Source organism: Halichoerus grypus, chromosome 6, assembly GCF_964656455.1.
Source record: "Halichoerus grypus chromosome 6, mHalGry1.hap1.1, whole genome shotgun sequence".
Lineage (NCBI taxonomy): Eukaryota > Metazoa > Chordata > Mammalia > Carnivora > Phocidae > Halichoerus > Halichoerus grypus.
In genome coordinates, this window is record NC_135717.1 from 175,263,506 (window position 1) to 175,290,501 (window position 26,996).

General features: G+C 62.9%; 1 protein-coding gene across 2 annotated transcripts in view; it reads right to left on the reverse strand.

Moving 5' to 3' along the window:
* Positions 1-26,760, reverse strand: part of WNT7B (Wnt family member 7B) — a 49,844-nt gene extending 23,084 nt beyond the window's left edge. The window contains exons 1-2 of one of the 2 annotated variants that reach the window (XM_036120578.2): positions 26,299-26,760; positions 1,623-1,849 (exon numbers count right to left, since the gene is read on the reverse strand). In XM_036120578.2, the coding sequence (XP_035976471.1) occupies positions 1,623-1,849; positions 26,299-26,369 (298 nt within the window). In that variant the 5' untranslated portion in view covers positions 26,370-26,760. Of the gene's footprint in view, positions 1-1,622; positions 1,850-21,947; positions 22,206-26,298 lie in introns of those variants that run through there. The other variant, XM_036120577.2, reaches the window with a different exon arrangement.
* Between the last annotated feature and the right edge of the window lie 236 nt (positions 26,761-26,996).

A 26,996-nucleotide genomic window follows, 5' to 3' on the forward strand; every position in this document is an offset into this window, starting at 1 on the left:
AGCAAAGCGAACAGGCCGGGTGGCAGGTGCGGACCTGGATCTGCACCCAGCTCCGTCACGGGCAAACCTTGTGGCCGCAGGCGACCTCACCACTCAGCTGCGCCGCGGGGGTGCTCACAGCGGCCTCAGAGCCCGGAGTCTCAGGCATGAGGGGCCAGGGAGGCAAGCGGACCCCTGGCAGCGAGCAGGCAGCGAGCAGGCCCCGGCGCCGACGGCCTCCCACCCGTGGAGGATGGGGCAGGCGGCCCCGCCCTCCCCAGCTGGCACCTGCAGGGAGGGAGCTGCGCTTGGGTGGTGGGGCCCCAGGGAGGGGGTGGTGCCACCCTCCCGCCTGTGCCAGGTGCCACCCACAGGCTGCTCACCGCAAAGGGGCCCCGGGGGCTTTCCCCTGCGCCACCCCCAGCCCTATGCCAGGCGTTCCAAGCCCCGCAGAGCTTGGCTCTGGCCTGGGTCCCGGCAGCTGCGGCTCCTTGGCCCGCTGGGATCGGAAGGATGTGTTGTGCCTACAGGCTGGGGTCTGAAATAACAGGGCACCCCTGCATGCCTGGCGCGGTGCCCCCAAGTTATCACGCCCCCATCTGACCCTCCTGGAAGGGCAGGTTGCATCACCTCCCCACCCTCACCAGTTCAACAGCAGTTTATGCGTACCTACTGCGTGCAGGCCCGGGAGAAGCACTAGGGACCCCGATGAGGGCCCGCTTGCTCAGAGCTCATGTTACAACTGAGGACACTGAGGCCCTGAGTGGCCCCAAGTGCCATGCCCAGGATCACACAGCTGGATTCCAATCGAGGTCAGGCTCTGGAAGTCCCACTTTTCCCTGTAAGCTCCCCCCAACCGGGCCTCAGTCTCCTTCACTGTAAAATGGGCACCACGGAGCCTCCGTTGGGGCTGTGTGAGGACATGGAGATGGAGCATGTGACCTAGGGACGGTGTATGGTGCAGCGGGACACAGCCAGCAGAGACCTGGCCACCCCTGCTCAGCATCCTTCGGTAGCTGCCACTGCCCATAGCACTGGAGGCCCACCACCCTCCCCAGCCTGACTCCACCTGCATCCCCCCGCCCCCCTGCCCTGCCCTCCAGCCCGTCAGACTCCTCGGCGCTCCCACACGTGTGCACAGCATCCCACGCGTCTCTGCTTGCACTCTCCTTCTGCCTGGAATGCCTTCCACATAAATGGCACCATTCGCCTCCAGCTCCCCCACCCCAAAACCCCATGCAGGAACTCCTGCTCTTATCCCGTTTCCAGATACAGAACGGAGGCAGGAGAGAGGAAGAGGCGTGCCTAGTTCCGCACAGCCGTGGAGCAGGGCGGGTCTCTAACCGCTGCACGGTGCTGCCCGCCCATGGGCTCATGCCTCGCCAGAGCGCCGTCCTCCAGCCCCACGGCCCGGCGAGACACCCCTCGGCCACTCACACGGTTGGGTCTCCCTGGGGTGCTGGCCCCCCTCCAGGCCAGGCTCGGAGAAAGGCGCAGGGCAAGCTGCTCTAGCAAAGACATGGGCTGCTGCAGCCCAGGGAGCGTGCGCAGCCCCACGCGGCCTTCCGTGGGGACAGGGGAGTGGCCTGGCCCCTGGAGCCCCGACCGATGCTGGGTCCCTGCAAGCCCGGAGGCGCCCTTACCTACTCGGAGCTCTTGCCCGAAGACGGTCTTCTCGCCGAGGGCAGAGCAGTTCCAGCGTCCGAAGCGGAACTGGTACTGGCACTCATTGATGCCCATCTGCGCCCCCTCCCCGATCACGATGATGGCATCGGGCCGGCTCTGGCAGATGGCGCGCTGCCGCGGGGCCAAGCCAGGAATCTTGTTGCAGATGATGTTGGCTCCCAGGGCCACGACGGACGACAGTGCTCTGCGGAGAGGGGAGAGGACACGGGCAGGTGAGTGGCGGCGCAGGGCCCCTTGCCCTCTGCCTGCCGTCCTGCCTCACTCGGTCTCTCGGTCAGCCAGTGGGCTCCGGGCGCCCACCATGTGCCAAGTTCTTCCTAGAGACTCCCTAGAAAATCCATTTCCCATGGACCAAAACGCGTGATCCCAGCCTGAAAAGGCACTCACGCCCATGCCTTCTCAGCCTTGGCATGGCCAGAGCCATGGGTCACAGGTCCTGGGAGTCAACAGTCCCACGGAATGCAAGAACCCCAGCTCTCCGTGCCTCTGAATCAGACACACAGACCCTTCGGGCCAGAGAACCTCACGCCTGGGATTCGACAACCGTCAGCTCCGAACTGTCCGAGAGCACCCCCAACTCCTGACCACTGGGCTTCCCCATCACTTGTAGCTCCTGGGCCGGGAAGGCTGCTGAGCTGGCTGGCCCTGCTGGGAGCGAAGCCCACAGGGTCCTGACTCCACGTGCAGCCCGTCTGTAATCTTGGGAAGGCGCTCTGCCTCTCTGAGCCTCAGTATTCACATCCATGAAATGGGAGTATGAAACATCTGACCCCCCCCATCACCACTTCCACCACATAGGCTCAGACCAGACAACCACAGGAAGAAAGGCTGCACCCATGGGGCAACTGCGGTTGTCATTCACTCGTTTCTGGACGACTGGGTAGACTGGGGGAGGAACCAGGAGCTGATGTGAATTGAGCACCTACTGTGTGCTGGGCTGGGCAGGGTCCTCTTTGCAACACTGTATCCTCCGAGTGGTCCCCTGGGGGCGCCGTGTAATTAATTTGACGCCCTCCCAAGACCGGAGGGCACTTGCCAGGCTCACTCTGCTCACTTGAGGTGTCACCGGCGTGTTTATTTTCTGAGGGGACCTACCGTACAGGTAACCATTTTGAAGGGTACAGGTCTGCAGCACTTAGTCATGTTCCAAGATATTTTCACCACCCCCAAAATGAAACCCCATGCCCCTCAGCAGGCACTCCCTATTCTCTCCCCTCCCCCAGGCCGTGCAACCAGGAATCTGTGATTCTAGACTTTCCATAGAGATGCAGTCACATAATATGTGCCCTTCCGTGTCTGGCTGCTCTCACTTCGCGTCATGTTTCCCAGGTTCGGCCACATTGTGGCAGGTGTCCGTGCTTCCGTCCCTTCTGTGGCTGAGTAATATTCCATCGCGCGCAGGGACCACCTTCCGTGTATCCACTCACCAGTTAGCGGACATTGGGCTGCCCCCACCTCTGGGCACTTGTGAACAGATGTTACAAACACGGACGTATAAGGTTTTGTTTGAGTCCCTGTTTTCAGTTTTGGGGGGCATATTCCTAGGAGTGGAATTGCTGGGTCATGTGGCCGTTTGTTTAGCTTTTTGAGGAACCACCAAACTATTTTCCACAGAAGGGGCACGAGTTATTTGGTTTTGAGCTCCCAGAGGAGGGGGTGGACAGCAAGTAGGGAAGGAGGTGGGGGCTGGTTTGGGCAGACCTATGGGCAAAAGCTGAGTTTCAGAGTGGCATCTGGCTTCCAAACCAGAGACCAGACTGGCTTAGTGAGGGACAAAGTGTGGGAATGAGGGAGACCACCAGGGGCTCCCCAAGCTGATGTCCACGGCCCTGGCCTCCCAGTGCCCTGAGTTCTCTGCTCCTGCCCACTGGCCGCCAGCCCCTTTCTTGAGAGGAACAAGTCAGTGTTTTTCCAGGGCAGCCAAGCACCCACAGCCAGCTGGGAAAGTCCCCGTGTGGCGCGAGCCCACAGCACGTGCTGCAAGCTGGGCCCCCTGGCGACACTCAATCCCCAAGGCCTGCCCGCCCCACTCACTAATCTGGCCAAGACCCCCCTGGGTCTCCCACGGGCACAATGGGCAGAAATGCCCGAGGCTGGCATGGAAGAAGAGCCTCTGGGCGGGCTGGGCTGGGAGCGGGCTGGAATCTGGGGAATTCAGCCCAAAGTAATTGTAGATGCTCAGAAAACCGACCCGGGCAACTGAGATGGATGGGAACCAGCCTCCAGGCCTCGGGACAGAGCCTGCTTTGGATCCCAGATGCTAAAAGCAAGCTCCCCGCTCCCAAATTCTCCCAGCAGTCTCCAGGCTGCAGAGCCCCCCACTGCTTGGGGTAAGAACCCTGTTGGGGGTAGGAGCTTGGACAAATGGGTTCTGAATGGGGGGACCCCAGGGGACTGAGGATGGACCCCAGGGGCCGAAACAGATCATTGCAGCCCTGGTCTCCTGCCTCCAGGCAGACTCCCAGCCCCCGCCAGCACCCAGGTCTCACCATGTCACTCCCCCGCTCAAAGCCCATCCATAGCTCCCCAGGCTCCTTGGTGTAGAATCAGAGGCCTCCCGGGATCTGGCCTCCGACCACCCTGCCACCTTTGCTTGTGCTGGTCCCTCTGCCTGGGATGCCGTTCATTCTCCCTTTTTCTGTCCGGCAAACTCTACCTGCCTTGTGCCCAAGTGCAAGTCCCCTGAGCTCAAACCCCTTGGTCCCCAGGCAAGGAGGAAGCACACGGTGGGCACCTGTCTCTCGAGTACCACCCTCACCACTGGGCTCTCACCGTGGCCCTTTCCACAGCCTTCCCAGCAGACCACAAGCACCTGAGGGCAGGGCCAGGTCCCAGCTAAATCTGGGGTTCCCGGGGCTGCCCCCTGTAGCTGCCCATGACTGTTCGTGGAATTGCTGAACAAATGAGTAAATACTCAAAGATAATGTCTGAAAGAGCTCCTGCCTCTTAATAACAAAAAGATAATCAATTTAAACATGGTCAAAGGACTTGAATAGGTATTTCTCTAAAGAGCCGTAAATGGCCAACGAGCAAGTGAAAAGATCCTAAATTCACTCATGAGGGAAATGCAAATCGAAACCAGCGAGGTGCCACCTCACATCCGCTAAGATGCCCCTGGTCAAAACAAGAGAAAGTGCCAGGTGTTGGCAGGCTGTGCGGAAATCGGAGCCCTCGTGCATCGCCAACAGGAATGTGGGCAGCCACTACGGATGACAGTCAGGAAGTTCCTCAAAAAGTGAAACAGAATTACCATAGGTCCCAGCAATTCCACTCCTTGGTCTATGCCGGAACTGAAGACAGGTATTCAAACAAAGACTGTCCACAAGAGCCAGAAGGAGCAAAGACCCCGGATGTCCACCAGGGGCTGAATGGGCAGACAGACCGTGGTCTCTCCATACGGTGGAATGCTACTTGGTCATAAGCAGGAATGAAGTATGGATCATGCTCCATGGAGGAACCTCAAAACGAGTACGCTGAGTACACAGACACACAGACCACACACTGTATGATTGCATTTGCATGAAGTGTCTGGCAAAGGACAGAAAGTGGACCCACGGTCGCCTGGGGCTGCAGGGAGGAGGCACGGGGAGCGCCAGCTTGGCAGGTGTGATGACAAAGTTATGGAGCCCAATAGAGGGGATCGGGAATGCACTTATACACCTCTGAGTGACACACTTTCAAATGGTTAAAGTGGCAAATTGTATGTGTATTTTAAACACAATTTTTAAAAAGTCTATCTATACACAGGACTTTTGCACCCTTGGACATCGGTGGGATAGGTAGGAGGGGGCAAGAGGGGCCTTGCCCGGCTGATCCCCACTTGTAAGGGCATGTGAGGCTGATGGAGCAGGGGGCATGGGAGCCCCCAGCCAGCCCCCAGCAGCCAGTGCGCGGGTCGAAGGTGAAGTAAAGGCATCGGAGAAGACAGTCACACAGTATTTTGTGCCAGGAACATAAATACTGAGAAATGGCTGCTAATTCAGAAGTCATTTTGAAATTGTCTCCCTTAGAATGTGGGGGTTTATCCACTCACAAAATTAAATACACCCATTCTGAACACGGGCCTCTGCTGGGTCTCAGTCCTCTCTCCTTACAGCCCCATGTCGTAGCTGTGCAGGCTGCAGCTCAGAGAGGCGAGGGGACGTGCCTGAGGCCGCACAGCCAGGCTCAGAGCCCGGTCTCTGACTCCAGAACTCAGGCGGAGGCAGCGTGGTGCCCCACAGCAGGGGCATACCAAGCACGAGAGCCTAGAGCGGGAAACAATGCCCACTTTTTAGTCTCGAAACACAGCTTTAAATCTTTCTCTTGCTTAAAATCCTCCAAGGTCATTCATGAATTCAGTTCCGGGTTGACGGACAGCTTCCACTGCTGGAGTTTGAGGTCTCAGCCACCCTGCCCCTTCCCTCCCCTACGGCCCACAGGTTCGCAGCGAGTCTGCCCTCCCTGAGAAGGCATGGCCCTGCCAGCCACACCCCTAGCCTTGGCCACACTGTTTCTTCCACCTGGAGGGTTAGGCGGGGGCTGCGGTTATGGGAATCCTCGTTAGGGAATCCGCCAGAGTGGAAAGGGGCGAAAATACATGGTAACTTGAAATTGGTGATCTGGAGGAGGGGCAAGGAGGGTGGAAGCATGGCGGGGAGGGGAAAGGGGACATGGTGGGAGGGAGAGGAGTGGGGAGCAGGGAGGAGTGGAGGAGGGGCGAGGAGCAGCAGGGGAGGAGGGCGAGTGCAGGCTGCGTCCTGGAATAATTGGCAGTTTGGGAGTGAGGGCATGCTGTGGGCATCTCAGCAAGCCGCCCGCAGGGTGGGCCTGGCTCTCACCCCCAAGCAGCAAGATCACCCCGGGTGGCTTCTCGGCCCGCAGCTGCCCACCCAGGTGCCCCGGGAGAGCTAGCAGGGAGGTTCTGAGTGGCCCTGAGCACACGGTGGCCGGGCTGGCCCCTCCGGTTTCAGTCGCTGACTTTTTCCGTGGAAAATTCTGCTCCAGACTCATCTCCTTGCACTATTCGGGAGCCTCGGGACAAAGGTAAGATGCCAGGAGGAGCGGGCAAAGCTGAAAGTCTGGAACTGTTCCTCAGCCCCAGCCTGGGCCAGCCCCATGAAGGGAGCCTGCAGGACAAGGGGCTTCTTCCTTGTCCCCGGGGACTGCAGACGGGCCTCTGATCTCCAACCAGAGGTGCCGAAGCCGGCAGAGGACCCGCAGGGATGCACTTCCCTGTTGTTTCCTGGCACTGGGCACGGGGTGCCAGCAGGGCCTGCCGAGGGACAAGACAAAGAGCTTCCTACCTGCCAGAGGTCCCAAGGGGTCAGGGCTGCCGCTAGGACTAGGGGATGCCAGAGGGTGAGGGGCGAGGTGACCACTGCCAGGCAACAGATGGTGCAGAATGAGGCCAGGAGGGTGGGACGCTTGCTATGACATTAGCCGGGTACCACGTCACCCACCGGGCAGCCCTGTGGGGCAGAGGGTGGGAACGTGAGTGAGACCTTTGGTAAGTTGCTTAAACTTTCTGTGTCTCGGCTTCCACATCCGCGGAGTGGGACTACTGATAACACTGGTCCATCGGGGCTGCTGGGAGGAGTATGTGATGCGGGCTGATGATGAGAGGTCACGGACGTTGGGCATTATTAACCCTCACTGGGGACCCATCACTGACCTCCATTCACTGAGCCCCCAGGATGCAGTCCCTTGTGGGAATCAGGGACCAGCTGTGCTTATCGCGAGGACCAGCACCTACACTGGCAATTCGGAAGCCAGTGGGGGTCCGCACCCGCCACTGCACCCACCACGATTGGGTTCATTCCTGGACCGGCCCTTCCCTCTGACGCAGCAGGTTCAGTCCGGGGTCTAGACACCCCGGGGCAGCTAGTGCTCACATTCGCCACAGAGCCCACACAGGCGTCTCCAGCCCAAGCTGGGACACCCGCTCAGGTGTCCATCAGCAGGAGGATGACAGAGCTGACATTCACACGGTGGGAGGCTACGAGCAGCTTACGTGTGACAACGTGAGTGACTCTCCCCCACTGCCGAGCGGAAGAGCCAGAAGTCAGAAGTTACCCTGAGCTCGGGGGCACGGACGGGGAGGGGGTCCGAGGGAGCCTGCTGGGTTCCAGATTGTTCTCTAGCCCAAGCTGAGAAATGGTTTACGTGAGTGCCCACACACGTAAAAACGCATCAAGCTGTCCACTCGAGATTTCTGTACTTTATGTAAGTTATATCTCAACAAGAAAGCAAAATTTTGCAATACAAAACGTCATAGGGCTGGCAAAATCAGAATGAGAACTCTCGCGTTTTCTTATAAAAGTTAAAATAAAGAAAATACACTTAAGACATACAATGTGAATGTTAACAATCACCCCCTCGTGCCTTGTCAGCGTGTGCGGACCTCGGGGCAGGTGCTGGGGGAGGGCCGCTGTGAGCTGGGCCAGCCGCCCCATGCAGGCAGCGCCGGCCTGGGCCAGAGTGCAGCCCAAATCTGGTTCAGACCTCATCTAGGTCAAGCCCCACTCGGGCCAAGGGGCAGCCCCCCTCCACCGACTTCCTTGGGGAACAATATCTGGGTCACCTCACAGTCAGGGACCCTGAGGCTCAGCGAGGAGAAAGATGGGGGAGCCAGTGTCCCCCCTATTCCTAGGACTAGAACCATCCTATCCTCCCCCGTCTCCACACAGGACAGCCCTGCTTCACTCAGGAGGTCACGACCCTGCAAATCCTGTCCCAGGAGCCAGATCCCTCACGCCATTCAGAGTTAGTGCCTCAAGGCAGAGTGAACACCTACCATGTGCTGGATTCTGGGATAAGAGCTTCCCTCAGTGGGAAGGTGTTTTATTATTGTTACTATTATCGTTGTTGCTGCTGCTGCTGTTGTTGTTGTTATTCTATTGCTCCCTCAGAATAGGAACCAGAGGTCCAGAAGGGCCCAGCCACTTGCTGAGTAGCTCAGGGAGGGAGGGTAGGGAACAGGGTTTGGGACCCACACTTCCTGCCCCCAGACGGCTCTGTGCCTCCTCATCCCTGTCCCTGACCCTCAAAGATAATTAGGGGGTGCTCACTTGTTTACCTGGAGAGCCATCCTCCCCCACTGGTCCTCAGGGAGGGCAGGAAGCTGCGCTGGAGGCCAGCCTACACTGGGGAGCCTTCCCTAAGCGGTTCCTGAAGGAGGACCCTAATTCGTGCCAGGCGCTGAGTCACGAACTCTCTCCAAACAGGCCAGCCCCCCGCCCTGTTCCTGGCCCCAGGATGGCAGGGGCCTTGTCTCATCCCCCACTGCGCACCGCACTGGGCACCGACCCTCAGTGGTCATCACGGAACGAGTGAATGAGAGAAGGGCAGAGTGAATGAGTGGAATGCACGAATGGAAGCCTTCACACCTGCTGAGGGGGCCCCTTCCAGGGACAGTGACCCCAGCTGGCACAGGGAGCAAGATGCCGCTGAGACATCCTCAGTGGGGCGGGGGGCTGCAGGCTGGGCGGGCAGGTGGCTGGGGGCACGCATAGCATACCCCCGCTTTCACTTAGACGGCTACAGGTTGATTAAAAATTAGCTTTTATTCCCATTTTACGTGTGATTGAGAAAACGTCAGCCTTCCATATGAAGGCCTAGCGCATCAAGTCGTGGGAGGTGGGCAGAGTGGGTCCAGGGCCTGTGGGGATAAGGCCACCCCAAGGTAGACCTCAAAGGGCTTTGATCCATTGGCATTACCAGGGACTGGACAAGTTGTGCCTTTTTTATTTAAAGAGCCAGAGAGAAATGCTGTCATCGCAAGCCCAGGACCACGTGGCAGACCAGCCTCTCAGACCCCAAGGAAGCCCCGTGCCATCTGATCTGTGCACAGGGCCCTAAAACTATGGGCACCGATGTGGCCGTGTGTCCTGAGGAGGCCGCAAGACCCAGGCAACTCCACCTCAGTATCCCGTTTCTCTTTACAAATTCCCCAGCAACCGACCCCACAAACCACAGCCCAGGATAGAGATGTCCCAGTAGAGGGGGAATGCCCCCCTACATCAGGGCCCCCTACCCAGCCCAGCCCGAGCTCCTCTTCTGCACCTACTCTTTGGACCGAACACCAGCTGTAATGCAGCCCGCCCCCACTCCCAGGCTTCTGGGCTGGGGCAGCCCCTGCCCCGAACCAACCACAGAATCCCGGGAATGTTCCTAAGGCTAGGACCGGGACAGCCCTCCATGGGGGAGACGCAGTATCCAAGTGCTTCCCAGAACTCAGACCTCATGACGGAGCCTGCTGGACCTCAACATCCCAGCCCCCTCCCCCACAAGCCACAGGAACCAGAGGGGGGCCACCGGGGGACATCTGCCCCTTCCTGGGTCCCCCTCCCCCCGCTCAGGTGGCGAGTACCACTTCTAGGAAGGTCAGCGGTGATGAGAAAGGGCTTCCCCACGGGCAGCCCACCCTCCTCCTCTGCCCTCTGGGCCACGACCTCCCTGCCCCGCATAGCTGGACAGCAGCCCCGGAGCCTGAGCCGGGCCTCCCAGCCCTGAGCTGTCAGGGATGTGCGTGTCAGCCATGAGGTCAGCCCCAGGCACCCCCTTATTGCTGCTCCTCCATCACTCCGTCCTTGCACCTTCGTTCTCCTTCCAGACCCACTGACCTCCCCACGGCCGAGCCCTTCCTCCTGGAGACCTTTTCACCCACCTGCCCCCCAAGGGGCCAGGACTCTGTGCTTGACCCCCTCAGGCCTTTCTAAAGCCATTTGGGGTAAGGTTTATCCACCCCCACAAGCTATGAGTTCCCCAGGGCAGGGATCCCCAACACGGCCCAGCACCCACCCCAGCCCTGAGCTGGCCTTGGATGTGAACTCCCACCCCAGCCCCAGCTCCCTGGGAGGTGGGGACAGGCTGGTCGGGCCTGGGCCAGATCCCCTGTCTCCCTCTGGGGCCCCATCCCTGGCCCTGGCCCCGGCTGCCCAGCTGCCCAGAGCTCCTACAGCCCACGCTCCTGGCCCCGGGCGCTTTATAATTCTTCCTTCTCGGGCATCCTCCGGCAAAATATTTGAAGAATGTTCTAATTATCTGCGATCAGCCCGGGAGGCGGGCCTGGGTCCACTTGTCCAGGAAGTAACCCGGCAAATACCTGGGAAGATGGCAGCTGGCCCCCACGCCCACCCACCCACCCCACGTCCCCCCCAGCTTCTCTGTCAGGTGGGCAGGGGTCAGCCCAGAACTTCCCAGCCACAGGTGGGCCGGAAGAGGCTCTTCTCCTGCTCTGGAGCCAGTAGGAGTCATGTGGGGCCGCAGCTCGTGGCAGCCTCAGTGCTCCTGCCTGCCAAATGGGGATAAGAATGTCTTCCAGGTCTGGGGTCACTCTGCAGACTGCTCTAGCCACCAGCACAGTGCCAGAGCTTGGCACCAGCGGGGTCCCCACAGCCCTCCTCTGTGGGGTGGAACAGGATGACAGAACAGATGGGGCAGAGCTGGACACGGCCGCTGCAAAGGCCCGGGGGCATTCAGCCCACCTGTCCTCCTGGTGTTCCTTAAGTCTGCTCACCTCCCTCCCCTGCTGGGGCTCTCGGTCCTGTTCAGTGGGCAGCATGGGGCCTGGGGACATCCCCATACCTCGGGAAGGCCGCCCTTACGGTCTGTTCTGAGCCTCAGTCTTCCCATCTGAAAATAGGGACGATCAGCCCTGTTTTGGCCAATGGCTTCTCCCCCTACTGGCCTGGGCGGGAAGAACTTGGAAGGGGTGGGGGGATGCCCTGCAGGGGAGGGACAAGCCAAAATGACCCCCCTTCCTGAGTGGCATCCCCCACCCTGCCCCACCCCCCCCCCTTGCCCCGCAGCTCCTCAGGGTGGACCTTGCTGGCCTCACTTTACGGATGAGGAACGGGGCTCCCAGAGAACACCCAGAGGGAGCTGCATGGGTGGTGGGCAGGGGTTCCCCAGTGGAGGTGCAGAGAGAGAGGGTGGAGGCAGGAAGGGGCCCAGCTGGCAAATGAAGCCATCCCTCTACCCCTCCCTGCCCTGCCCAGGCCTCAGTTTCCCATCTCCCTGTGTAGTGAGGGACCAAAGCCATACCTGTGGCTGTATCCTAAAGAGGGTTCTCAGGGCTTGGGGTCCTGTGTTCGAGGTCTGCTCAGCCGCTGACTCTCACTGGCCTCAGTTTGCCCATCTGCCCAATGGGGAGAAGAGCCCCTGCTCGCAGGTGGGGCTCCTGCAGGCTGGCTCCCTCCACCATGGGTCCTCCCTGCTGCAATCTTTCCAGCCCACTGCCCCGCTCAGCTCACTGCCCGCAGTGTTCCTGGGGAAGAGAGCGGAGCGTCCGCCTGCTCCCTCGCGCCCCCGGCGGGCGGGCAACCGCCCGCCCTCCCCACATAGCTGGCATTCCTGGCCTGGCATTCTGGGACCCCACCCTGGAGGGAAACCAAGCACTCCTGGGAGAAAGCAGGAGCGGACCCCAGTGGACAGGGGTCTTGGGCAGGGCTGAGGCTGCTAGAGGTGGGCAAGCACACCCAGGGGGGCACGGGGAGCTGCAGATGAGGGGGCATGGGGTCCAGAGGGTCCATCCAGCCCCCACATCTGTTAAGTCAGTGAAACCAGAACCTCATCCGCTCCCTGTGACCACAAAACCCCAGGCCATTGACCTCTGACCTCAGAACCTTCCAGACCTCTGTTGGGCATCCAGGGCCCATCATGACACTCCTGGCTTCAGGCCACACTGACCAGCAAGGATAGAGGTGCCCAGACCCCTCCAGCAGCCGGGCAGGATTCCAGGCCCAGCTTGGTGCCTCTTCCTCCGAGAAGCCTGCCCCTGGCCTCCCCTCTGTCCTCCCTCCCAGCATGGTCACAGCTAAGCCAGTCTCCTGAGGAGGCTGCTGGGGGCTGAGGTTCAGCCATACCTGCCTGGCCAGGCCATGAACACACTTCCTGCGATTTCTGTGGACCTCCCCAGAATTACCCCCGGCCTTTCTCCTCACTTCCCGTGGTACAAAGGTGGACACTGACACCTCAAGGTGCATGAAAATTGAGGCCACACAGGGCATGTGACCCCTAGACCTGGCCTCGGCCTAGGCCCTAATGCCCCAGATCTGTCACACCGGGGCACCCTGCAGGCCTGGGTGACCAGGATGTCAACCTGAAACCTCAGGACAGAGGGATGGACAGACAGGCGAGGGGAACAGGTGGGAGGAAGCTGGCAGGGCATCTGGCCCATGGCCAGGCTGGGAGTCTGGGCACCTGATGGGTCAGCCAGCACCTCAGCCTTCCAGGCTACTCTGGACATGGTCTGAGCAGAGGGTTTGGGGGCTGAGTCTCTGTAGGCAGAGGACACCGGGCCATCACCTCGTGCAGAGTGCAGAGCAGGGCTGAGTTCCCAATCCCGGGACCCGGCCTCAGGCCAGCATCCTGGGGGACCCCTTTCTAGGAACAGATGAAGGCGGGGGCCTGCCTGGGCCACGGGGCACCTCAGAGCAGAGCCCAGCCCCACCCAGGCTCTCCCCAGCTCTACAGCCCTGCCCCCTCCTCTTACCAAACCTGGGGACTCCTCTGGGCCAGAGCACCCCGGGGAAGGCTCCTTCACCACCCACCTCACTTTTTAAGCATCCCACTGCTCCCTCTGAGAATTCCTGGGCCACCAGGGCACCCCAGCCAACTGCCTCGGCTTGGATGCTTTATGGGACAGGGTGCTCACTCCCCCCCCAGGAGCAGCCCATTCCGCCCTTCATTAGGCTTGGCTGTGATGAGCTACATGATGTGGTGAGCACTTCTGGGGGCTTGCACCTTCAGAACCCCTCCCTGGGCTCAGCAATCCCCCCTCCCACCCCATGCCGTCACTAAGTGGCCCGGAGTACTGAGCACCACCCCTGCCTTCTGCAGCCAGCCTCCACCCCTCGTCCGAGGCCACACAGACACCTGGCAGGGATTAGGTATCAGCGCCAAGAGCAGGACCCAGCCCTGTGGCTTTTCTCCCCACTTCTGGGCTCTCTGCCCCAGGCCCTAAGGACCTGTTTCCTCAGCCTCCCCTCTTCTTCCCCTCCTCCTCCCCCTGCAGGAATTTCCACCTCTGAAGGAAGGCAGTGAGAGGGAGCCAGGGGTCGCTCTGGGCTCACACTCAGACTCACCTGGAACCGTCGGCTCTCCCCACCCCTCTAGAAGGGGCTGGCAAACAACCTGTGGCCCAGGTCCCCTGGGGCAGACGCTGGGCAGCAAGGAGGATGTCCCCAGCAATGCAATCATCACGCCTCACTCCCTGCCTCTTGGCTCTTGGAGCTGCAGTTAGGAGATCATGGAAGGGGGGTGGGGGGTCCACCCTCCAACCTCCAGGAGCCAAGGCCTGGAGTGACGCCCTGCCTGATCACATGGCCAGGCAGGCAGGGTCTGCGACAGAAGACACACGGGAGCCCCGGGGCAGCTCTCAGCCCTCTGCCCAGCACGCCTCCCCAGACAATGACCAACAGCAGGCTTGACCTCGCATTCCTTGGGGTCCCCCACGCCCTGTGCTCTAAGCTACTGGGCACAGAGTGAGCAACCAGAACCAGGCTGCTGACTCCGTGCCCCCCGGGCTCCCCGATGCGTACTCCTTGGCACTTCCTTGGCACCCCCCACAGGCTGGCCGCTGGTGCCCTAGCCTGTGTCATGGGCGTAGGCATCGTGCTCCACCCCCGGGCAGTGCCACCAAGGGGGTGATGACTCTGCCGGGGCTGTGATGGGGGCTTGGTCCATAAGTGTGGCACTCGAGCGCACCGCGGGGCCTGACACGGGTGGATGGCCCACAGGACGGGCCCCCAGGGAAGAAGGGGATGGCAGGTGATAGACGTGGGCTCCTTCCAAAGGGGGGCGTGTCGGCAGCACCTGGAAATTCCCGGTGCTCCCCGCCAGCAGTGAAGTCACCCTGGGAAGACCTGAGTCAAGGAGCCAGGAAGTCACCCAGCCCCCTAGCCCACCCTGTGCCCACCCATGCGCACTGGGGGCCCGCACACCTGGGGCCATCCACTGGGCAAGTGGGTCCTGACCAGGTCGATGGGCCTCGCTGGGACCCAGACACAGAGGCCGCCATCCGACCATCCAAGAGGGTGTTTACTGGGCACCAACTTAGCACCAAGTACTGCGCTGGGTGCTAGACGGTGGGGGGCGGGGGGGGCAGGGAGGAGTGACCTACTTGCAGCTACGACCACAGGCCCGGCCTCCAAGGGCGCTGACGGCACCCCCTCAGCCACACTGTGCCCCCCATCCACCTGTGGGTCCTGCCTCAGAGAAACCGGTCCCCTGGCCTCGGCCCCACCCGCATCGGACGTGGGCGGCAGGACCAGCCTCCTCCCCTCCCCGTTTCCCCTGCTCGGTGCACTCATACCCAGGGGCCCTCCTTAGCTCATCCCTGCCCTGCTTGAGACCCGGGCCTGGGGCTGCACTACCACCACTGTGACCTCACCTCCCACTGCCCCAGCCCGCTCCCCGGGCCCCCGGCCCGCCCCACAGCTGCCCCTCGGCCAAGAACACCACTCTCCCCAGCACATTCTTTAAGGCCCAGGTCGGAGGCCACCTTCTGTGAGGGATCTCCCCTGATCCGCCCTCACTGCAGATGGGTCAGGCTCCTGCTCTGTAGGACCCCACAGGGCTTTGTGTACATGACGGGGGAGGAGGGGAGCTTCCCAGTTACACCCGCGTACGCCTTATTCGCCTGGCTCGGGGGTTGCAGTCGCTGCTAAGAAGGGCAAGCTGGGAGCAGTGTCCGGTCCTGGCAGGAAGGGGAGGCGGGGACAGAGGGGCCTGAAGCACTGAGACCCACCACCCACAGCGACAGGCCAAGGCAGAAAAGCGGAGGGCTGCCCAAAGCCCGTGGTACATGGTAATACACCATGTGTACACATGCTGGCCCAACTTAGAAGCTCAGGAGGGGCCAGTGGGGACTACCTTCTCTCTCTGTGCTCAAGCCAGTCTCTGGGCCCCTTGGGTTGGGGCCCAAGGCGGGGAGGGACCCTGGAGCAGAAATCTGAGGGCCTCTTGGTCCCTTCACACACCTGGAGAGAAGGTGCCCCTCTGGTTCCAAGTCTAAACGTGGGGAAGTGGGGGCAGGGAAGACAGAGAGACAGAGAGAGAGCCCTCGCTCAGAGCCTCATGACTCCTGGTCCCTAGACAATTCTAACCAGCCGGAGTAGTTGGTTTCTCTTACACACAGTGAATGAGAAGGCAGACAGGCTTGGGTTCAAACATGAGCTCAGCCACCTTGAGCGTGACCTAGGGAGTTACTGGGCGCTCTGCCCCTCACACTCCTCACTTCACCCGCCCCAAGTAGGGGGCCCCCGCTAGCTCCCCCTTTCAGGCAGCCAGGGAGGAAACAAATTCGGAGCAGACCCCAGCTGGTGTGCGCCCCTCAGCCCCTGACGGAAGGCCTCCGCAAGACGACCTGAGTCCTCCAGAGGTGGAACGCAGAGCCGTCAGGGTTCTGTCTGGTGGGCAGGCAGCTCCTTCTGGAGGAACTCCCACTCAGAGGGGCTCTTCATCTGTTTGCCACTGGGGACAGTGAGGGCTGAAATCTCAGCTCTAGACCCCTCAGCATGGTGGCCCCCCGCACCCCGGCAGCCCCAAGGCCTGCTTCGGGAGGGCAAGCTGAGACACCGCCCACCCTTGTTCCAAGGCTCCCTCCCCCCGGGGCCCTGCTCATTCACAGTTCCCGCTGGGCACGCAGCAGGACTCCAGCACCCAGAGCACCTCTGGTCTGAGACGCTGTGGAGGAGCGTCTGGACCAGGGGTGGCCTGGGGAGGGGGGGTAAGGTCTGAAAAGCGCTGGAGGCCCCCAGTCTGATCAGGATGGGACTGCCAGGGGATGCTGACTCAGGCCCTTCCGGACCACGGCTGATGCCTGGGGAGCTGCTTGCCGGTTCAGCTGGTGTCCTGTCCGTCCTGCTCCGGGCACCTCTCGGGCTTCGGGGTCTGCAGGAGGATGGCCAGTTGGCTGCATAGTGCTAGTGTGTTCCACTCACATCCTCCGACCGAGTGCTTCGTGGCGTCAGCAGTGCTCAGAATCTAACTGCTCCACCTCTGAGCCTGTGGGATGACCTTCCCAGGGCCCCTGCATCCCCAGTCACAGAGCGGGCCAACCACACCCCATGGCTGCCTTGCACAGAGGACCCATGAGTGCTGGCTTCCTTCCAGGCAGGGCTCTTGCCCGGCATCCCTGGCCCTCAATCCTGCATCTGCTTGTATGCCTCCAGGGCTGGAGGGCTCACCACCCCCCTGCCAACCACGGGGCTGGCCCAGTGGCCCAGGCCTGGGGCTCCCCCCCAAGTCAGAGGCTGAGGACACCCCACGTTGAGGGCAGGACCGGGAGGGGGCCCGGGCAGGCTGAGCAGCTCTGTGATGGAGACAGGGAAGATGGAGAAGGGGAGGAGGGAGCGCACCTGTGCCCACCCCCACCCTGTTAGCCAGCCCAAGGGGAGGCCCCAGACCCGCGCCAGGGAAGGAGGACAAACGGAGGTTTTGTCCTTGACCAGCGGGCGGCCCGCACCACACAATGACCCTTTCATCAGGCTGAGGGAGCCCTGGGTCGAGGTTTCATCTGACAAGAGAGAGCTCCCAGCCTCTTGTCCCTTGCTGGGGAAGTCGGGGCGGAGGGGGGGCGGGGGGGCGCTGAGCCCTATCTGAGCCGGACCCAGGGCCATGCAAAATGGAGGCTCCAGGGCAACTAGCTGAAGCCCCTCCATCTGCCCTGGGGCGGGGGGAGAGGTCCCGAGAGTTTAGGTGACTGGCCACGGGCCGCACAAAGAGGGGCCCTGTTCTGGGTACCCCCCAAAACCCGAGCTGACGGAAGGTCTGGGTCTCTACAGTCAAGACCTCCACCCCATCCCATTCCCTCCCCTGCCACCACCCTCGGGGTCTCGCCCAGGCTAGCCTGACAACAGAGCCTTGGCCCAGACCCCCAGCAGGAGTTCTGGGTTCCCCACAGGCCATGTGGCCCTGGCCCCTGCCCCCGCAGGCTGGCGTGAGGCTCTGGGGGACACGGTGTGTGATTTGCTGGGTCTGTGTCCACAGCGTCCCCAGAGGAGCCAAGTGTGGAAACACTGAGAAGTCAGGGCCTCAAAAATCGCTTCCCTTCACGATGGTCTCCTCCCCGCAGAGCATCTCGCACCTGCCCGGATCACCCCTGGAGGCCCCAGGGGCCCGGGCAAGCCTTTCTCTGTGGGACCACCATAGGGCGAATTTCTTCCCAAAGGCAGTGGCAGAACTGGTTCCAGAGCCGGGACGGCCATTACCCTGGGTTCTGTGTGACCTCCAGAGGGCCTCTCTGCTCATTTAGGTGCCACTCCCTCTAGGAAGCCCTCTGAGACACCCCAGAGAGTTCAACACTCTCCCCGGAACAAATACAGCCACCAGTCCTCCCTCTGCGTCCCAGCTGCCCAGCCGCCCTGCTCCTAATGGCTGAGCGTGACCCCATCTCTCGAGCCCCTACTGTACACCAAGAACCCGGCGGGGCACGTCTCTGCATTAGCTTGCTGAGTCCTCACGGCCACTCCAGAAGTTTGAGTCCCACTGGCCCTGGCCCCCCAGGGCACAGCCAGGTTACAGAATGCACCCAGGCAGCAAGAAGAGGAGCAGGGATGGGAACCCCAGAGCAGGGAGGACTCAAGGGAAACTCGGTCAGAAAATGAGCCTTTCCCCTGCGGGGCCTCAACGCGGCTGCAGGGCACACATGAGCCTGGAGGAAGCACATGAGCACCCACCGCCCCTCCTGGCCCTTCCTCCCCACACACACAGGGTCAAAAGTAATTTCCAGAGCGCACCAGCCGCCCTTCGATTAGCAGTTGATGAGCCGTGCCCACGTGGCAAAGGCTCCGGGAGCGCTTTGTGACCGGAGAAACGCCATTTCTGCAGCCCAGGCCAGGGGTCCCGGGCAGGTCCCCGGCGCTAACCCCCTGGATAAGTCACTGCACGGAGCCACACGTGCCTTGGAGTCCCGGAGGCTTGTGGGCCCAACATGCGTCTGCAGAGAGGAAGCATCTCCATCTCCTGACCACCGACCACCGGTGAGGAGACTGGGGCCCAGAGAAGCCCCTGGACCCGCCCAAGGCCACACAGCAGGGCAACTCCCACACCTGGGCAGACGCAGCCTGCAGGCTGGGAGCTGCTCCTCCCAAGGGGAAACCAATGCACACTAAGCTGGGCGGCCCCGTTCTGCTGCCACACAGGCTCCGAGGCCAGGGGAGGGGGCCTGATTCAGCAATGCCCGCCCCCCGGGGTCGTGCCCACAGCGTTTCTGGGGCTGCGGTTGGCACCACCAATAAAGCCACAGCGGTGGAGCCGGGAAGAGGCCCAGCCTTGGCAGGGCAGTGGTGAGCGCCCCCCAGCCCCCCCACAGCCAGGTGGTCGGTGAGTAACCGCCCCGTCACCCATGACTCACTCAGCTCCCCAGAGCGGGCGGTCACCATGAGAGGCTCGTACCGGAAGACCTGGGGGGATCATTGTAGCCAACCTCCACATCTGGGAGAGGGAGGCCAAGACGGGAAGGGACCTGCCCAGGACAGGAGACAGCCTGGTCCTGGCACGAGGCCCCCAGACCAGCTGACCAGCACCGCAGCCCTCTTCTTGACCTGCGGCCCCCCACCTGCCCTCTCTGGGGCCCTCGCTGACCCCCCACTGGCCGTGGAGGCTTCTGCCCTGACAACAGTGGTGCAGAGAAGGGTAAGGCTGGCCAGAGCTGCCTCACAAGGCCAGCCAAGCTCGGCATCAGGCGGGGGCTCGGGGCCCTTCCAGGCCAGCACACCCGTCCGACCCAATCAGTGGCAGGGGCCCAGGCATGCATCTGGGATTCGCTATGCACGGACCACAGCCCAAGACAGGGAGCTGGGAGAGCAGCCCAGATGAAAAGGGCAGGATCAATTGTCCACCAGTGTCTGTGATCCCAGCAGTGGGATGCCTTCTGGAAAGTTCTCTGAGGCAGAAAGAAGCCTCCGCCCAGGGCCCCTCCTGCCCCTGGCATCCTCAGATCCCACAGGGCCGACCTGCCTAAGTATTCCCGGGGTGGTGAGGTGGGCTTACTGTTGACCCCCAGCTGTTCTCAAAGCACTTTTGCACAGGCCGCCCCAGCTGCACCCGGCTATCAGTGCAGAGCCACCCACGAGGCTCTTCCCACCATTCTCACTGTCATCTGCAGCCCCGGGGCCCTGCTCCCACCGTGGCCTCCTCCAGGCCCAGCCAGCACTGTACCCACCAAACGGGGCAGGGGAAACCCCAGAGCTCCCTCTCTCGCTCCTGGGAGCAGCTAACTGAATTTCTCCCCAGGAAAGCCTGGCATCAGCACTTTCTCTCCCCGGGGCAGGGCCGGGGCGGGGGGAGCTGATGGTCAGGCTGGGCTGGTGCTGGAGCAGGGGTCACCGAAGGCAGGGCAGGGGGCAGAGTCTGCTTCGCTGCCCCCCACCACATACCCTGGACCTCCGCACTGGCCCGGGGAACATTTGGAAAACTATCGCCTTTGGAGAATTTTTCCCAACAAAGCTGTGGCAGTGAACACGCAGGGAGCGAGCCCATGTGGGCACAGATGGTAATCACTGCAGGCCTGGATTGGGGGAGCCAACCTGAAGGAAAACTTGGGGTCTACCCACGCATACTGGCCACCACCTGCCCCAGAGCCCCTCACTCCTGCCTTGGTCCCACTCTCTCCAGCTCCTGAGCCCCTTGCCCACCTCCTCCTCTCAGATTCTTACTCCACAGACAACCCCCGGAGGACTCCTGGTTTCCTACCCCTGGACACCTCCCCATTAACGCCAAACCTCAGCCAGCTGGCTCCAAAAATGGTTTCTTAAGGCATAGTAGCTGCTGATTCTCTAGCTTAAGATTGAGATGAGGGAATTTTCAGGGGGAGGGGGAGGCTTCCCGACCTCTGACCTCTGAGAACTGGAGGCTGGGATTCCAAGGCCCCCTTGGTTGATCCATTTCCCAGGAGGGATGCCAGAAGCAGGACTTTCCTAGCCTGATTCCCCAAAGATCAGGCGGTCCCAATCCGGCCCCTTTCCCTGCCTGGGGCGGCCTATCCCCCCCCCCCCCACCTTCCCCAGGCGATGCCTCTGCAGCCGGGCTGCCCGCCGGGCCTGGAGCACTCTCTGCGCCTGGACCTTGTAATTATGTCCCACAGCCCGGGAAACCGCGGGCCTCGCAGCATCTGGCTGCGGTTGCGAACTTTTGTTTCAAGATGCGCGACTATTTATAGAAGGAAAACGGGTAGGATAGTAATTTCCTAGGAGCTGGAGGAGAAATTGGCTGCGCCTCTATTAAAAGGGGGTGGGGGCACGGCATTTATTAGGATTGCGGCCGCGCGGGAGGTGGGGGCGGCGCACGGAGCGGGAAGGCAGCGCCTGCCCCCTCTGGCCGCGTTAGGCGACCCCGGACGTGGCCCGCGTGCAAAGGAGGGGGAGGAGGAGGGGAGGAGAGAAGGGGAGGGAGAACTAGCTCTGAGGTTTAATCAGTAGCATCCAGCTTAAATTCCCCCAAACGGCGGTTCCATAAATCAAACTTCTTTTTAAATCGGAGGCCAGAGCATATGCGTCCCATTAGGAATCGGGCGAGGCCGCTGCTGCGCCGACGCGCCCCCTCGGCTCCCTGGGCCCGGCCCGGCCCTGCCTGCAGCTTCCCGGAGCCCGGGGGGCGCTGCCCGTCCCGACGCACACGCGCGCCCACGCTCCGCGCGCTGCCTCGGCCAGGACCCCAGGGCGCACCTCGGGCAGCCGCACGCGCGCCGCGCGTCCCCCTCGCCCCCAGGTGAGGAGTAGGCATAGCTGGGTCGGGGGCTCAGCGCGGCGGGACGGCGCGAGAAACCGCAGCCGCCACCGAGGACAGCTGGGGCGCTGTCTGGTGGGGCGCAGAGGGCACGTGTGCGCGGTGTGTACGCGGGGGAGCGGGTGTGTGCGTGCGGCTCTCCCGAGGGCGGCCCCCGCGGGTCGACCCCGTGGATTTATAAAGGGAAGGGGATCCCGCTGGTCCGGGACTCCGGAGGGACCGCGCAGGGAATCCCCGCGCCGCCGCGCACCCTCCCGCCCTCGCGCTCGGTGCGCACAGTCGGGGCCACCCGGGCAGTAGGGCCTGTGGCGGGCCACGCTCTCTCTGACCCCAAAGCCGTAACTTGTCACTGCTGCAGCCGCCCCCCACGTCCTCCACCTCGGCGCCTTAGGCAGACCAGGAGACCCAAAGTCCCAGCCTACGGAGCGCGTCGGGCACCCGGTGCCCCGCCCAGGGACTCCGCTGCCCAGTTTCCTACCCGCCCGGCTCCTGCGCCGGAGGCCGAGGAGAGGGCTTCCTGCACCACCACCCCCTGCCCGCCCGCCCCGCGTGCGGCCCGCGGCACTCACAGGTAGCTGCCGCTGGACAGGATGAGAAAGATCTGCGGGCAGTACACGGAGAGGAGCGCGCCGCGCGGCGACAGCAGGAGCATGGTGGGCCGGCGCTCCTGGAAGGGCTTGGCGGGCCCGGCGGGCAGGACGCCTGGGCCAGCTGAGGCCGGGGTCTCCGCGGCCCTCCCCGAGGTGGGGCGGCGACACCAGGCGCTAGGGACCCGGGCGCGCGGGCCCCAGCGCAGTATTCGTCCGTGCCCCGCCGCCAGGGCCGAGCATCGCGCTGGGGCTGGGGCCGGGGCCGCGGCGGGCGCTGGGGCTGGAGTGTGGAGCGAGGGGACGGGCAGCGGGCAGCGGGTGCGCCTCGGCGGCTGTCTAGCCCTCCGTCCGTCGATCGGTCGGAACCGGCTCTGTCGCTCGCTCTGGCTCAAGTCTCCAAGTCTCTCGAGGCGCGCAGCTGCCATTGGACGGGCCGCCCCTACATCCGCCTCCTCTGCGGGCGGGTTTTTTAAAGGGGAGGCTGACCGGAGCGTGCGACAGGAGCCGCCCCCAGGGCTTGCCCGAACTGCCTTGGCCCCTATCCCCCCACCTCCCCGCCCAGCTTCAGCGAACCGCACGGCTCCGGCCTGCTCTGGAAGGTGCACCTGGGGGGAGGCACCGCCGGGTAGCCGCGCGGGGGCGTGCGTTCCTCTTGGGGGGCTGTGCTCGGTAGTCTGTTCTCGTGTTCGCATGCATGTGCCTGCATGTGCCTGCGTGTGCCTGCGTGTGCCCGCGGGAGCGTGGGCGCGTCTGTGAGGACGCAGGTGTGTGCGCACAGATGCGCGGTGTGTGCCGCCCTTCGGCTGCGCGCGCCCGGGGTTCGGTTAGGCTGCCTGGGAGTCGCACACTCTCACCGTAACCAACCAGGCCCAGCCGGGCAGGGCTCACCTGTGCACATGCGCACTGGTGTCTCTGTAGGGTCCTGCCTCAGTGCCTCTTTCGAGAGGCAGTGAGAAGGCACCCCTGATTGGTTCACAGAGGCCCCCAACTTTGGCTTCCCCGTCTCACTTCTTTTGCTCTCCTTTGAGGGGTCGGTTGGGATAGGTGTAGGGAGGAGCAGATTCACAAGGACACACTTCCTAAACAATCCTTCTTCTTCCAGTGATTTTTTTAAAGGCCAGAAACCCACCTCCTATTTTGAGGTTTTGAGTCCCACCTCCTATTGTCTGCCAAGCCTGGCTATATATGAATGATCTTCCGGATACAGTGTAGACCCTGTCAGATGGGGCGAAAGCACAAGGCAGGGATGATGACAAGAGAGGTCTGTGCAGATATGGCCAGTGGTCCAGGGGTGGGGCATTTCCCATCTTCTAGACCTGGCATGCAGATTCATGCCCAGCATCCAGAAGCAGGGGGCTGCCCCCTTCACCTTCACCCTACCGGATCCCTCTGCCTCTCCCAGGGCAGGAATGGAGCAGGGCTGATCCTGGGACTTCGTAACCCCATTCCAGTGGGCAGAGGATGCCCGGATTCCAAGGGCTTGTCCCGGCCCTGGCTTGGCCTCCCTGAGGGCTGCAGCCTGGAGCCTGCTCAGTCCAAAAGTGAGGAACTGTGACTCCCCAAAGCCATCTGTTTTGAAATTGCTCAAAATCCAAGGCAAACTGACTCTTGAGGCCCTGATCCCCAAAGGGATTGTGAGGCCGGAGTTCTCCATCCCTGCCGGTCTGGGAGCTTCCCCCAGGGGCTACACGTCTGTGTGGTGGCCGCGTGTGCACGAGTGGGGGAGGTTCCCGATGCACATTCATAAACGTGCACACACAGGTGTGGGTTGGGGGAGGGCATGATCATGGAATATCCCCCCAGGGCATGCAATCTCTGACGTTGGCTTGGAACGTCTATGGCCCTAAAATCCACTACCTGGAGGAGTCCCCAGGGTGCTGATACTGAGGTCATTAACAGTGAGGAAAGCTTGGCTGTGCTCACAGGTGTTTATTGGGCCCCCCTCCCCCCAGGGTGCAGGCACCCAGGACGAATCTTCACAGTACCCGGTGAAGGACGTGCTACTGTGATCCCACTTCCCGGATGAGGGAGGCAGCCTGGGAGATTAAGCCTCCAGCCAAAGCCACCAATGAGGAGTGAGGGGGAGGAATGAACCCCAAACCTCATCTTTACTGCACTGGACTCCCAAGTCATTAACCCCTCGGGTCACATCTGGGTCCAGCCCCCCCCTCCTCCCTGCCTTGTGCGGCCAAGATGGCTTTACTGTAAAGAAAGCAAGACCCCTGCTCCAAGGTGGGCAGGCAGGTAGCGGCCGAGGCTCAGCCCCCTCCCCTTAGCAGATCCCATGGTGGCTCCCTGGTTTTCCCGGATGTGGTTCCACAGGGTGTTTGGAGATTAGGTTTTCTCCTCTCCCCTCCAGGAGTGTGTGTTTTAAGGGGCACAGCGGGGGCAGGGGGAGCTTCCCACACCAGGACTCCTGAGTGGAGGCAGAAGGCAGCGCCTGGCTCTCTTGCCCACTCCCAGAGAGGCAGGCACACAGGCCGGGTCTCACTCACTGGTCTCTCTCTACTCAGACACGGGCCACCACCCTGTTTAGGATGGCCAGAGCCGCAGTCCCATTTACAGAGGGGAGAGGGAAGCTGCCTTGTGTCCGGAGGTCGGTAGGTCCATCATGTAGGCCCCTGAGCCCTGCAACCAGCCCTGGGAGCCCAGGTTGGGCACCACCTCGAGCTCCTTTTGCTGCCTGGGGTGGGGAGGGAAAGGTCATAGAGCACTTCCCACAAGCTGGGGGGGCGGGGTGGGGGGGTGTTCTTTTGGATGACTCCTGTTGAGAAACTGGTGCTGGTGCTAGGAGGAGAGGTCAGTGGTGGAGGCCAGAGCCAGTCCCAGCTCTGCCTATTACTCTCGGAGACAAGTGATTTGGCCTCCCTTGCTCAGTTTCCTGATCCTTAAAACGCGGACCTAAATCTAGGGTGGCCAGGAGCAGACAAAGCCTTAGTGCTGAGAACCAGAGAGAGCCTCATTAGGGGCTGCCCATTACTTTGGGGGGTACAGCGAGAGGAACTGCAGGGGCTGCAGATCCAAAACAGTGCCTCCCTCCCAACCCCCACCCCCTGGCGGACTCAGTGCAGGCACCCTCACCTCCGTAGACCAACACCCAGGGACACAGCCTACACAGACCCACAATAAACAGAACCGCCAGCAGCGGTAGGCATGCCAGCCCGGGCCTGCAGAACTGAGGCTAGGACAGGGTCTTCCAGCCCTGCCTCTGCAGCCCCCGGCCTCAGTTTCCCCGTCTATAAAATGGCGGAGGGGGCGACAGAAGGACCGGCGATAGACGAGATGATTATCAGGTGGTGCTTCTACCTCTCAGCCTGGGAAACCGCGTCTCCGTCTCCCGCCGGGCTGTTCCCCGGCTCTGCTCTGGCCAGGGCCCGGCCTGCCTCCTGGCCCCCGCGGCGCACAGTAGGGGCGCAAGGCGCGGCAGGGCCCGCGGCCGTGGGCGCCCCCGAGCGACGTGCACCGCACCCCCTCACGGTCACATCGGCCCCCCCACCCCCACTTTGAGCAAGGCCGAGACAGATTCTGTCTAAAGGAGATCGCAGCTCAACAGGTAAGGACTCGGCTGGGTTCAGGAATGTGGAAATACGACTCGGAGCAGCTACTGCAGCGAGCAGCGAGCGCGGCCCGCCGGGCGCCCGCCCGCCCGCCGGGCCGCGCGAGGGGGAGCGCAGCGAGAGGGGGCCGGGCCGAGGGCCCAGGGCGGGCGGGGGCGCGGGCCCCGGACCGAGCCCGAGGCGGCCGGGCCCGCCGCGCGGCCCATCCCGAGCCAGCCGGACGAGTTGTCAAGGCAATTTCAACACGTCCGGGTGATGGATAGGGTCGAAGGGCCCAGGCAGGTGCCCCGGCCTGCAGGCTCGCGGCCGGGGTGCTCGCCCCCCGCCCGCTCAGGCCTTCCCGGCCGCCCGACGCCCCCGGCTCCTGGCCCCGGCGCGCCCTCCAGACGGCGAGCGCTCGGCCCGGGCTCGGCGCCCAGCGCAGCCCGGGGGAGGGAAGGCGCGTCCCACCCCCAGGGCCTGGAGCCCAAACAGGTGAAAGTACGCGCCGGGCACGCTCGCCGCTACCCGCGAGCCTGGCGGCCGCCGTCTGCGCGCCCTACTCTCCTTCCACCAGCCCTGTCCTCGGCGCACTTCGGGCGTACCTGCTGTTCGTGGGGCTTGGGGGCGTCTCTGCTGGGCCGGGGCGAGGGTCCGACACACAGGCCGGCCCCGGATCCCCAAGAGCCGCCGGCGCCCCCTCAGGCCCCACGTCTCTGCTGCGACCCTCTGGAACCGGTTCCTCCCGGCGGCCCCTCCCCGGGGCTGCGGCCCCTGCCCACGGGGATACTCACCCGAGCTTCACGTAGAGGACGCCAAAGCAGAGAAACACGTAGAAAATCCACTTGCGAAAGTTTCTGTGCATGATCCAGGGAGGGGGGCTGCGCCATAGACAGCGGCGGCCGGAGGGGACGCGCGGGCCGGGCAGGGAACTGGCAAGGGCAGGGGGCTTCGGTGGACCGCTCTCAGCCAGCGCTGCGGCTCGGGCGGCCGGCGACGCGCGGGCACTCAGCGCGCGCTGCCACCATGGTGAGCCCGGGGCGCCGCCGCCGCCGCGTGCGCCTGGGTAGTGACCGGGGCCGGGAACCGCGACCTCGGAGCTGGGCTGAGAGATCGCCGGGCGCGACGAGCGCCGGCGGGGGCCGGGCCGGAGCACTGCGGGCGGGCGGGCGCTGCCTCCACTGGGCGCAGCCGCCTGGGGCCGTGCGCGCCTCGCCGAGCGCCGCGGCGGCCAATGTGTCCGCACTTGTCCGCCTCCCCAGGTGACTCGCGGCCCCGGCAAGCGAGCTGCGAGAGAACGAGCGCGCCCCAGGTAGGAGGATCCGCCTCCCGCCCGCCCTCCTCGCTCGCCGCGCGCTCTCTCTCCCTCGCTCCCGGGCTCTCCCCTCCCTTTTCTCCTCCCTCCCCCGTGACACACAAACACATCCACCCCCCCCACACACACACACCCCTGCCCAGGCCCGCTTCCTTCCGATCGGCCTCCTGGGACTGG